A 13,251-nucleotide genomic window follows, 5' to 3' on the forward strand; every position below is an offset into this window, starting at 1 on the left:
ACCTCCAGCTCTGTGGTTGAGTATGGATGGCACTTGGTCTCATGGTGATGGCCACCTCAGTGGTACCAGATGGAGACAGTTTATTCAGGACAGAAATAGGACTGATGTCTGTGGTACAAGTAGGCGTGACCAATAAGCTGAAGCACATGAAGCAGACCTGTTGAGCTACTCCAGGAAAGTGCAGGAGGTGGAGGTGAGTCTGACCACAGGAAGGGGAGGATCCTCTCCTTCCCGTGGATGGACACAGGTGCTCTAAGGTGTGTAGCACCAGGAACTGCTGACTTGAGGTTGTGTGTGACAAAGAGGACTGCCTCTAGATCCTTTGGGGGTGATTACAGATAGTCATGGGTTTGTAGTGCTGAAGCTGCTGCCTGGTCCCAAGGGAAAATCGTAAGTACTCAGGGTTTGGGCACTAAAGTCTCGATCTCAGTTCTGCGAGGACCTCCCCTGTGAGGAGGAGTGAGTGTGAGTGCAAACAGTACTGGAACATAGACTTTACAATGTGAAGTCCTAGAGCACAGGGCATAGATAGCAATGTACCTAGGTTACACAGAACAGTTGGGATGTGTCATTGGTGTTCATGATCCTGGAGCTACGGGATGTAGATGGGAACCTCCTCGTCCCTAGAGACAAGCTAGGCTGGGATGCAGTTAGTCTCAAGAAGACCTTCCCTAGTATACATAAGACATGCGCAGGTAGCACTAGCTTTTAAAGGACTGATAATTGCTTCTAGGGCTGCAGGATGCACTTGGTACCACCTTGAGGACGAGCACAGGTCACACTGGGCATCTTGGGTGACAAGTGGCATCAGCAGCCACAGTCCTAAGGTCAGGTTGGAGAGAGCACCTTACTTTTCTGGGTGAATGCAGGTATTGCCAGAGGCTGGGACCACAGGTAGCCATAGCCCTGGAGCTGTAGGATGTTCCGGGAACTTCCTCAGGGACCAGTACTTATGGGAAAGGATCAAAGTGTGTGAAGCTGGGCTTCAGTCTCTAGTAGCTGAAGTCCCAAGGCTGTGGGTTAGGACCATGGCAGCAGTGGTTCCCAGTCTGCAGAGCTCCGAGTCTGGCAGTCTCCTGCCTCAGTGTTTCCCACATGGGAACGTAGAGCACATTTACTGCAAGGTACACTTTGAAGATGTGTAGATTTGAGGGAATGAGTAAACTAGACTGATACAGCTACCTGTTTCACCCAGTAATTAACACTGTAAGTTCCTCAGAACCACACCTGTACACTTGGGAATGTCTGAACCCTTCCCACGGTGCCCAGTCATGCTCTTTGTAATGGGGTTTTGTCACATTCGGAGTTTTGCTTTCTAGATATACAATTAGAACATCAGTTCATGTGCCTGTCTGGATTTTATACAAACACACGTAATAAACTCTACATTTAGCTTCTTTCATCCACATTCTAAGTTGTCATCATGTTACTGCAGGAAACCATGGCTCATTTCTGTCTTATCTCTATGCTAATATTTCTCTATAGGAGTCCCTTACAACTCACTGATGAATCCTTCTAGTTTGGCAATACTATAAGCAATGCTGTGGACATTACTAATGATATACATGACAAATGTACATAGTCTCTGGGAAATTATATATACACACACACACACACACACACAATTATCTCGGAAATTTTCCATATATATGTGTGTGTGTGTATATATATATATATATATATATCTGGAAGGGAAATGCTAGCTCATGAGATAGGCAAATTGTAAATCTTAATAGAATGTGACAAACTATTTCAACATGATAACTCTCATACTCTGCAAACAGTATGGGTGTTTCTAATATTGTACATTCTCAGTATTGGTTATCAGCCTTACCTTTTGAGATATGTGATTTTTCTCTGCATATCCCTGGAGACGAGTGAGGCTGGACATTTTTTTTTAATGCCAAATGCCATTTATTGAAGGAGGGAGGAGGTCTTAAATACAGACTTACAGAACAATGGGAGAACCCCAGAGGGCAAGGCCAGACATCTTTAGGAACACTTATTTTACTGGGCATGTTGGTGCACACCTGTATTCCCAGCACTCAAGAGATGGATCAGTAGTTCAAGGCCAGTCTCAACTCCATTGTGAGTTCAAAGTGAATCTAGGCTACATGGACCCTGTCTCCAAAAACAAAAGCAAGCTCTAAAGGTTGATGCACATCTTTAGTCCTGGCACTTGGGAGGCAGAGGCAAGTGGATTTCTTGTAGTTTGATGTAGCTAGAGTTTTCCTGCCTTGCCCACAGTCAGGACAAATCTCTCTCACCTGCCAGTCCCACAGCCGCTCAGACCCAACCAAGTAAACACAGAAACTTAAATTGCTTACAAACTGTATGGCCGTGGCAGGCTTCTTGCTAACTGTTCTTATAGCTTAAATTAATCCATTTCCATAAATCTATACCTTGCCACATGGCTCATGGCTTACTGGCGTCTTCACATGCTGCTTGTCATGGCGGCGGCTGGCAGTGACTCCTTCCACCTTCCTGTTCTTTCTTTTCTCCTCTCTGTTAGTCCCGCCTATACTTCCTGCCTAGCCACTGGCCAATCAGTGTTTTATTTATTGACCAATCAGAGCAATTTGACATACAGACCATCCCACAGCAGTTTAAGGCCAGCCTGGTCTACATAGTGAGTTTTAGGACAGCCAGGGTTGCATATGATACCTTATCTCAAGAAACAAACAAAAAAATTAAAAAGCTGTGAATTAGGGCTAGAAAGATGGTTTGGTGGTTAAGGACTAATAGAATTTTCCCTGGGACCAACCCTGAGAAGATTCCTCCCAGAGTCCTGGGGAATACGCTATGTCCGGCTTGGGGTTATCTGAGGGAAAAGAATCTACGTACACCATAGATCTCTGTCCGTTTACTTTATTCTTCTATGACAAAATTGTATCTATACAGCTTCAGTTCCGTCCTGAGTCTCAGTTCCTCTCTGTACCTACTTTTCCTGATCCTCACAGTCCTAGTCATAACTAAGACCTTATGCCTTTGACCTCATCTTTGTCCTCTGTTCCTTCGACCTCCATCTTTCCTGGCTCTGAGAAAACTCTACAATAGATCTATATGCCTTACCATCAACAGAATCTCTGCCTTTCTCTGTTCTCTCCAGCCATGCAGCTCTGTCTACCATCTAAAGAAAACTGCTTTGTTCTTCCTCTCCTCACCACACAACTCTGCTCTGGCCAGGAGTCCTGCCCCACCCTTCACTCTACCAGGATATGCAAAAACCTCCTTTGTTCTGAGTCAGTAGCTCTGGAATACCATTTTCCTGTCTGGGGAGGGGAGGTCTGAGCTTCCTTTGCACAAGAAATAAAGCTATGCATCTACAGCCTGCTTGTCTCTTGGGCCCTGAAGGGGTGTTAGTTACCTAGTGGATCTGCATCTGAGAATCTGTTTGCCAATATGGTCTAGCAGTATATAGGCCCACATGAATTTCATAGCAAAAGACAGCTGAAATATTAAAAGCTAAATAACACCAAATATTCCATGATAAATGACTTCCTCTAGAAAAATGCCTTGAAATTTCTAGGTATAGCCTTAATAAACAGCTGAATCTCTGTTATATTCTTATGGCTCACAAGAAAGGACACTGGCTGCTCTTGCAGGATCCAGGTTCAATTCTAAGTACCCATGGGGTGGCTCACAACTGTCTGTAATCCCAATTCCAAGGGATCTAACTCCCTCTTCTGGCCTCTGCAGGCAGGTTCCAAGCATAAGGCAGATGTGATGCACAGACAAGCAGGTAAAACACCCATTCACACTTAAAAAAAGAAAAACCATGAAACGCCCACTATTGGGCTTGTCATAAGGTTTTATCCTAAGCCAGATCATGCTGCTGGAGTATATAAGCACATGACAGATCACACAAGCAATCTAGTCCTCTTTATGGATCCATCAATGGCATTTAAAAGTTCATTGGTGATCTGATTTCTATTTAAGATCCACACTGGCTGCTAGTTAGACTACAGGGTGGAAGCGGAAACCAATTCATGTCCTCTGTAATTGCCCATGGGTGCTGATGCTGAGCTGCCCAGTACTGGAGGATTTGGGAAACACCACATTCTGGATGTGTAGCTGAGAGCATATGCTGATGGACTGGGCTTCTGCAGGAAACCTCTTCAGAACTTTCTTGTGGTTCCTAGAATAATGCTCTCCCATACTGGATACTCCCCATCCTCTTTCCAGAATCTTCCTCGTTTCAGCAACATGTACACAGACATCCCTTCTCTATCAAGGCAGTGTCAACCAGCCCCAGAGCTCTCAAAATACACATCTCTGGCTAGCATCACCTTACTACATAGTGTACACACCCACTGTGTGTTAGCAGGTATCTCATACTAAACACAGCCAAGCCTGGGCTGGCCACACTCATCCCCACCCCAGTAATGGCTGCTGCTGCTTGAGCGGTTGAAGGCACAGCCGGTTGAGTCCATATTCCCAGCTGTGCTGCTCTCACCCTATAGGCAAATCCTTTTACCTTGGTAAGGTGATGTCATTTTATTTGGGCATTAAAATGTACCCGGAGCAGTGATTCTCAACCTTCCTAAAGTTGTGACCCTTTAATACAGTTCCTCATGTTGTGGTGACCCCAACCTTACAATTATTTTGTTGCTACTTCATAACTCTAACTTCGCTACCTTTACAATGTGGAGACGGTTAGTTACGCTGGCGTGCTGCTCCTCATGCCAGCAGAGAAGTGTGCTGAATGAAAGAATCACAGCCAAGGTTACCTTTTTAGAGCTTTATTGGGGGGGGGGGGGTAGAGGGGGGGCCGACGGGAGGAAGGAGTGGAAAGGAGAGGAGACAGAGAGCGCACAGAGGGCCTACCTGCTTTTTAGGCTGGGATGCCACCGTTGAAGGCTGATGACATAATTAAGGACCGAATCCTTACAGAGACCTACAGAGGTTTCCTAGTGAGAACTTACTCAGGGTCCGAGAATCTGGGCTTGTTTTACCCAGCAGGGCTGCATAAGGGGATGAGTTGGCCATGGGCTGTGGTTACCAGGTGATTGGAAGGGTCTACACTTAGCTGTGTGGTGTGCTTCCATCTAGCAAGAGGGAGGTCTTTTACCCCACCCCTTGTCATTGTTATAAAAAGCCCTTTTGAATAAACAAAAAAGGCCATTGGGTTTTAACCCAGGTCCTCCTGAAGCTATCCTGTTTCTGTCTTTCTCCTCTTTGCTATCTTTCTATCTAATATTTTCTTTTCTCTTTTTTCTTTTTGGTTTTTTTGAGAGAGAGTCTCTCTGCGTAGGTTTGGAGCCTGACCTGGAACTCTCTTTGTAGACCAGGCTGGCCTCGAACTCACAGAGATCCGCCTGCCTCTTCCTCCTGAGTGCTGGGATTAAAGGCATTCACCACCGCAGTGTGACTCTATCTAATATTTTCTTATCCCTCTCTCCTCCTCGTAAGAACCCTTGAAGAGGTGGGAGCTGGCCTCTCCCATTACAAATTGTAATGTAAATATCTGATATGCAGGGTAGCTGACATGTGAAAGGGTCATTTGACCCCCAGGTTGAGAATTGCTGCTAGGACTTAGATCTAACTACGTGTGGATTAGCATCTTCCACTTGCAAAACAAAGCAAGACTTGCTACAGTTCTCTAACTACACAATGAATTACAATTTTCCCCTCTTTGGTTTTCTGAGACAGGGTTTCTCTGTGTAGCTTTGTGCCTTTCCTGGAACTCACTCTGTAGCCCAGGCTACAGATCCACCTGGCTCTGCCTCCCAAGTGCTGGGATTAAAGGCGTGCACCACCGCCTGGCCACAAATTTTTATTATAAGTGTTTTACTCTGTAGTCCAAGCTGGCCTTGCATTTGTGGCAGTTCTCCTGCCTCAGCCTCCTAGTGCTGAAATTACAGGCAGGAGACATCATACTTGATTGCAGACTGAATCTAGGGCATTGCATGTGCTAGGCAAGAAGACTACCATTGACTTAATTCACAGTGAGTGACTAGTTTCAAGATACCTGTATACTGATTACACTGTGCAGGAAGTTCTGGATAGAATTCAACATCTACTTGAGAAAGAAGGTATAGTCTGGGCAATCAGACTTATCAAATGTTCTTCCTCTGTATTGAAGCAAAAGGCTCATAGCACATAGATTGTAGGCTGTTGGGTTAAACTTGGGGGTGCAGTTCCCACTACTTGCTCTTCTTGCCTGTTTCCTGGGAGCTGGGGAGATTAAAACAGTGACCATGGTGTCTGACCATGGTGTCTAACCTTGTGTCATATGGAACAAAGTGTGCTTTTGTGCTAGCTCTGTCTCCCAGAGGAAACAACCTCCATATTGAAGTCCAGGCAGACTGTCAGTCCACAGGACATTAGATGTCAGGCTGGAGCTGGAGAGACGCTCAGTGGTTACAGAACTATAGAACCAGCTGCCCTTCCAGAGGACCCAGGGTCAGCTCCTAGCACTCACGCGACAGCTCACTGTCTGTGATTCTAGTTCCACAGGAACCAACACTCTCCTCCGGCTTCCTTGGGTACTAGGAACACAACTTGTGCACATACATATATGCAGGCAAATATTCATACATATAAAAATAAATAAACCTTTTTTTTTGCTTTTTCAAGACAGGGTTTCTCTGTGTAGCCTTGGTGTTCTGGAACTCACTCTGTAGACCAGGCTGTCCTCAAACTCACAGAGATCCACCTGCCTCTGCCTCCCAAGTGCTGGGATTAAAGGTGTGCACCACCACTGCCCAGCTAATACATCTTTTTTTTATAATCAAATTCAATAGAAAAACTGAGAAATCAAATAGAAAAATTAAATGTTGCTATTATGAGCTCAGCACTGCTAGGAGCTCTGTGCTGAGGCTGTTTCCTGTGCCCAAGTACTTACTGGGTACTTGAGGTCTAGCCTTGTCCAAAAAGCCTTAAAACTAAAGATCCCAAAGTATGAGGATGACTAGTCTGGAATGATGTCATGTGAGGAGGAAAAGGCCTTATTCATATTTATTTAAAATCACCTCTATTTTATGAACAGTGGCTGACAGGGCAAGTTAGAACATTCAGATCCCATCCAAACATTCATGATAGAACAGCAGTTGTCACTGAGGAGAGCACCATAGTACAGATAACATTATAACACTAGATAGTGCAAGTGCAGCGTGCCCTGAAAACCACGTAGTCAGTCCAAATCGTCCTGCAGACACAAGACATCATCAATAGCAACGATCCATGTGAAGTTCTCAAAACTTCAATAGTGTGGAGGTTATCTCCTTCCCTGGCCTGAGGATTCTGTGGAAGACTCCGATGAACTCCCTGGGGTTAGTATCGCTTCTAGTACTTCAGACCAGAGGTAGGCAATCAGCATCAGAACACACAGTAAAAGGATAAGAAATATAGGGACCACGAGCATCACCACCTTCATGTTTATGTCATCCTCGTCTGACCTCAGCTTTCCATGGTCACCAAATGTAAAGATACTCAAGTTTCGATTATCTGGCTTCCCAACAGGACCACTGTCCACACTTCCCCCATTCCCTGGGCTGCTGCAGTCAGGAGGAGCAAAACCGTCATCGCAATGACAGTGCCTGAAATTGTTGCACACGCCTTTCCCATGACACATTTTCTCTGGTTCACAGTCGTACTGGAGCACCTTGTGATCAGTGCAATAGTAATCCATGCAGACTTTGTTTGGGGCACAGTAAGTGCCGCCCTGCACATCTCCAAAATCAGGGACATCAGTAGTGTTATAGGCATCCATGCTCCAGCACCAGTCATCTCCATAAGGAACCTGGAGGAGTGTATGTAGGGGTCTGACTTGAGGCAAGTAACTAACATCTGTACATACTAGTTTCCCACAAAATACATCCTCATCGGAACATGTTTCGTACCCTAAGTTAGCCTCGGTGTGATAGCCACAGTTTCCAAAGCGGTTCCCTTTGGTGTTCATTAAAATGTAACAGTCGTCAGGGGCTGATCTTGCAGGATACCCATATATCTTTGTGCACTGCTTATCAGGGTTCTTACACCAACCCTCAGAGCAGTAATAAATCCTGTCACACAGTGTGCCATCCTGCTTGTAGCTGTCTGCAGGGCATTCGTGAGAACTGCCGTCACAGTACTCGGGCAGGTCACACACATCCTCAACAGGACGACACAAGACCCCTTTCTTTCTGAAGTTACATTTGTAGCAGCAGAGTCCATCACTACACTGTGCACCGTCCTTCAGTGTACATGTTGACTCACAGCATGGGTGATGGTCACAAGCAGAACCACAGTCACACTCCTCGGGCTCCTCCACCACACCATTTCCACAACGGGCAGCTCTCTGCTTGCGGCTTTGACGCCAAGGCTTGTCAAGCAGGCAGGCCCCTCTGTGGTCATGGAGGAAACGGTAGAAGTCGTCAGAGCTGCAGTTGCTGAAGCCACTGTCCTTGGTGATATTCTCGTGCATGAGACAGGAGTGCTTAGGGTCACAGCCGCAGGCCGGGTGGTCGTGATGGATACCCAGGTTGTGTCCCAGCTCGTGGGCCATGAGCGCTGCAAACAGCAGGACGTCTTCATGATGGAAGGCTTCCACAGCTGCTGCAAACACGTCTGAACAGGCACCGTCGAGAAACGCCTGGCCCTCATTCTGTCCTGGGTGATGCCCGACGATCAAGTGTGCGACATCGTGCCTGGCCCGGTCCACGAGCTTCTCCTGTCTCCAGCGGTTGAAATTCCTCAGTGTAGCCTGCAGGTCCACCGGGACCTCTATTGGGTCCCCCTCTGTCCAGATTTCCATGCCCACCAGCACCACCTCTGTGTTTAGTCCCCTAGTGAAGCTGTTGGCCAGAGCAATGATGTCCACTACTGCCTGGACCGTCTTGTTGACGTTGCTGCCCCACATCTGGAACCGCTGGTGGTTGACCACAGCGAACATCTCCACATACTTGGTGTGTGACCACAAGTCAGACAGCTCCTGCAGGCCATCGGGCTTCCTGCTCCCTTGCTGCTGCCTGGTGTCCCCTGGGCTGTCTTTGGGAGTGACACTGCAGGAGACCTGAGGCTGATGTGCCACAGTGTACAGGATGTGTTCGAACCCTTTGGAAGAGAGCACGGGCTCGATGCTGTAGGAGGTGTCCTCCTTAATCAGGACGCCCCTGAGGCCTGAACAGATGTTGACAGAAACAAAGGAGCCCGGCACCCCTTCCATGTAGCCTTCATAGTGGCAGTCCTGTGAGAGGAGCGGCGTCTCTTGCCCCAGGATGCCGTTGTGGTAACTGTAGACTGGGAAGTTACTCACGGAGTAGTCTCCCTTTACCTTCAGGTGAAGCAGCTGCTGCTGGCCCTGCATCAGCAGCATGTAGGACGCCCTTCCTCCGGGACCTTCACTCCCCTGCACTGGCAATCTCTTGGGGATGACCGTTTCATAGGAAGAGTAATATACAGATCCTGTGTCACAGAATGTACTTGGGAGAAAAATTAGTAGCACCAAGATCCCTACTTTGACAGATGGGTGTCCTAGCACTAGTCTCAGCCCCAAGGTCAACTGCTGGGCAGCCCAGATGTGAGATATTATCTTAGCTTCCTTTAAGGGCACTTGCGTTATCTGCAAAGACAGAATGGAGGCAATCCCTCTCACTGATGCTGCCGCTGACATGGCCCCAAGAAACCGCTGGTAATGTAGGATCTCTGTCCATCAGTGGCAGACCTCCCCGATAGGCAGGTCTTTCCCTGACTCTGATCTGTGCTTGTCCCTTATGGGGTGCTGTCCATCTTGATTCTTACAGCCTTCGGGCTGCCTCTCTCTGTTCGTCTCTCCTGGGCCTCGGTGGTTATATACAGCACGGGGACTCCTTTCAAGGGGAAGAGCTTCAGTGTTGCTTACGTTCCTTTGACGTTCATGGAGGTGCGCCCTGCAGTCTGCAATGGCTCAGCCAGTTGTGTAAGTCAGATCACCTTTCCTCCTCCCCAGACTGTGGACACGACATCTGTTAACCTGTTCGTTCAGGCCCAACATTCTGGCAGGGCTGCGGGGGAGGGGTCAGAGCGTCTCGGGGTTCTCTGAACAATGAAGAGTTCTCTGTTGTCCTGCCCTTCCTCATCCTTACAGTGGTCATGCTTACTGGTGGTTAGTTCTCTTTCATTTATCCGTGAGTGCTCTATTCCTTTGATTCAGGCCAACAGTATTCGGATGTTCTACTTTCCGTGTCCTCTGTGTGTACCCAGTGAATTTTGACATTTTATATCTGCTTCACACCTGACCCTCCTCGAGGGACTGCTTCTAAGGCGTATGTGTTCAACGAGCTCTTTTTTAACCACAGAAATATATTAGAGCCTGGAATCTAAGTTAATCCTCCCAATGGCCTCATCACAAAAAGAAAAGGGGAAACAGATGGTGACTGTCTTTTCAACAGTGAGCAAAATGAAAAGGCCATCTGGAAGAACCCTTCACTTCCACACTTGTCTCCGACTACAGGGGCTTGTACTGTCTGTACAAATGCCATGCTTGAGTTTCACGCTAATGTTCTTGGTGTATTTAACACTATGCATTTAGAATGATACAGAAGTGTGTGTGTGTACACATTCCTTCCCCCATGGCTTCATTCCCCTGCATATTCTAAGATGAAAAGAAAACTACATCTTCTCCATGGCATAAAAGTCATTGGAAACTGTAAGTCAAATATTTATAACATACAGGGTATAACTACATGTAACACGTGAAAATGGAGAAATACCCTGCTTGTTTCAGGAGGTGGTCGACCCCTGTAATCTCAACACTTAGGAGGCAGAGACAGGAAGATCACAAGTTCAAGGCCAACGTGCTCTCTGAATGAGTTCTGAGCTAGCCAGGGATACAAACCAAGACCTTGTCTCAAAAAAAAAAAAAAAAAAAAGCACCATCTTAGATCTCAAGAGTAACCCATCGCGATGCCTGCCCTCAGCAATGCCTAGCTCCTATCAGATGGCCTCAGGAGCTGGCAAGAAAAGGTGCACTCACTGCTCATGCTGACTTGAGAACTGACAGGAAAGTGAGTGGGTTCTCGGCTGCACTGCCTGTCTATGTGACTCAGAACCTCTTCCGAGTACCTGTTCTGGCCATGATCCAAGTACTCCACCACTTCCCTGTGTGAGAGCTACCAAACACAAGAAAGGGCAAGTCACAAGGTGAACAAAGGATCAGTAATGGAAGAACAGTCTTCTTTCTAAATTTAAAAATATGTAATCAGCCGGGTGGTGGTGGCGCATGCCTTTAATCCCAGCACTCGGGAGGCAGAGGCAGGCGGATTTCTGTGAGTTGGAGGCCAGCCTGGGCTACCAAGTGAGTCCCAGGAAAGGCGCAAAGCTACACAGAGAAACCCTGTCTCGAAACCCCCCCCCCAAAAAAAAAAAAGTAATCATAATGAAATATCCAATTTTCCAGTTCCCAAATTGAAACATACGTCCTGACACACAAGAGCTAATTAAAAATCTTTTGACTTCTTCACCAACGATACATTCTATTCTTTCAACTTGTTCATTCTCAAATGTGTAAAGAGCATAATTCTCGGGGGAACAAAGCAAGCCTTAAGGTGACGTTTCAAAAAAAAAAAAATTTCTGCTGGGTGGTGGTGGTGCACACCTTTTTTTTTTTTTTTTTTTTGGTTTTTTAGACAGGGTTTCTCCGTGTAGCTTTGCACCTTTCCTGGAACTCACTTGGTAGCCCAGGCTGGCCTCGAACTCACAGAGATCCGCCTGCCTTTGCCTCCCGAGTGCTGAGATTAAAGGTGTGCACCACCCACTCGCCCAGCACTCGGGAGGGAGAGCCAGGCGGATCTCTGTGAGTTCAAGGCCAGCCTCGGCTACAAAGTGAGTTCCAGGACAGCTTTTGACTGTTAGAGAAACCTTGTCTTGAAAAACCCTAAATAAATAAGGAAATGAATACATTTCTGAGAGGCATTTTCCTGTGGCCACACAGTGTATGAGCCAGAAAGACACTGCTCTCCAGTGAGCAGATGTAACTGTGGTAAGACACTCTCCATCCTAGTGAGCAGGGTCAGGGATGATGTAGCAAGCTGGAGACTGTCATTGTCTGACAGGAGCTGTTCTTGTAATGTTTCCACAGATATCAGTGGTAGGCAGGTAATAAATTACCAAGAAGATAAGGTTTAACTTCCAGCTACGTGTAGATTTTGTATTACTAGCAAAACTGACTCATGTTAAAACATAATTTACCACTGGCCTAGGAATATACAAAGGAAACTCGGCTCTAGTGCAGAGTCTCTTGGGAACTGCTGTTGTTTGGGAGAATTTGGTCTAGGGTCGGACTGACTTTTGAGTGACAACGGGGCATCTCTATGGTTTTTACAGACATCCAACATGTCTCATCTGGACAAACATAGATATGGATTTCATTATGGCATTAGGTGAATTCAGCCTGAAGCCACTGAAACACAGGCAAGCCATGCTCAGACAAAAGCAACCATCAAGATGTATGTCCTTGCCAGTCCCATCCACAATTTACCACTCTGAGGGGGGAAAAACATCCTAAGCTTTCAGAAGTCGCCCAGATGATAAATTTCTAAGATAATTAGTAGAGTCGGTGTGCCAGCATGTTCCACTAAAGACAAGACTAACAACTAACTTCTGTCTCCACGGGAACACTGGACAGGTGTGCTGGATGTCTTTGGACACTCAAGAGCAAGTAGTCCCCCTGATGATTTGGAACAGGTTCACTGAAGAACAACATGCCCTTATGCCAACTCTCAGCTACATCTTTCTGGCCAGAAATTTTGCTTAAAATTGTTTGTCTCTGCTGCCTAACCCCAAGATCTGGCTACCCTGGGAAGTATCCCCACTTCTCACCACAGCACCAGCCATCCAGGAGCAAGGATGTGCCTCCCACTGCAGTCTCCAAGGACACTGCTGCCTTTATCACAGCCCTAGTCAGTGACGTCCTCCTGAACACTGAAGACGCTCAGAAGCTAGAAAATAACAAAACCCCATGGAATCCATTTTGATGGAAGTGCATGAGACAAAACTGAATGACTGAGATGGAGTACTTGTCCTACCTGTGAGCTCTTCTGGGTGCCAGCAAAGGCAATCACCCAAAACAGCTCCGAAAACTACCACTACCACAGGTGCTGGGTGGGCCTATGTACAAAACAGTAACAAAGCAAGACACTGCTTTCTGGGCCATAATTATGCTTCCTGAGATTGAAGGATACTGAAGGAAGTACACACAGCCAGGAGGAGGTCAATAAATCTAGGCAGAACCACTACTTATGGACAGCCTTAAGAAAAACAACCAAGCCTGGCGGGCTCCTTTACCTGCCC

General features: G+C 46.8%; 1 protein-coding gene across 1 annotated transcript; it reads right to left on the reverse strand.

Moving 5' to 3' along the window:
• Nucleotides 1-6,959: 6,959 nt before the first annotated feature.
• LOC131898145 (disintegrin and metalloproteinase domain-containing protein 1-like) lies at nucleotides 6,960-9,974 on the reverse strand. The gene has a single exon (XM_059249252.1). It carries the CDS (start codon nucleotides 9,593-9,595, stop codon nucleotides 7,220-7,222), a length of 2,376 nt encoding a protein of 791 aa, XP_059105235.1. The 5' UTR covers nucleotides 9,596-9,974; the 3' UTR covers nucleotides 6,960-7,219.
• Nucleotides 9,975-13,251: the final 3,277 nt, after the last annotated feature.

The sequence above is a fragment of the Peromyscus eremicus genome, chromosome 23 (genome assembly GCF_949786415.1).
Source record: "Peromyscus eremicus chromosome 23, PerEre_H2_v1, whole genome shotgun sequence".
Classification (NCBI taxonomy): domain Eukaryota; kingdom Metazoa; phylum Chordata; class Mammalia; order Rodentia; family Cricetidae; genus Peromyscus; species Peromyscus eremicus.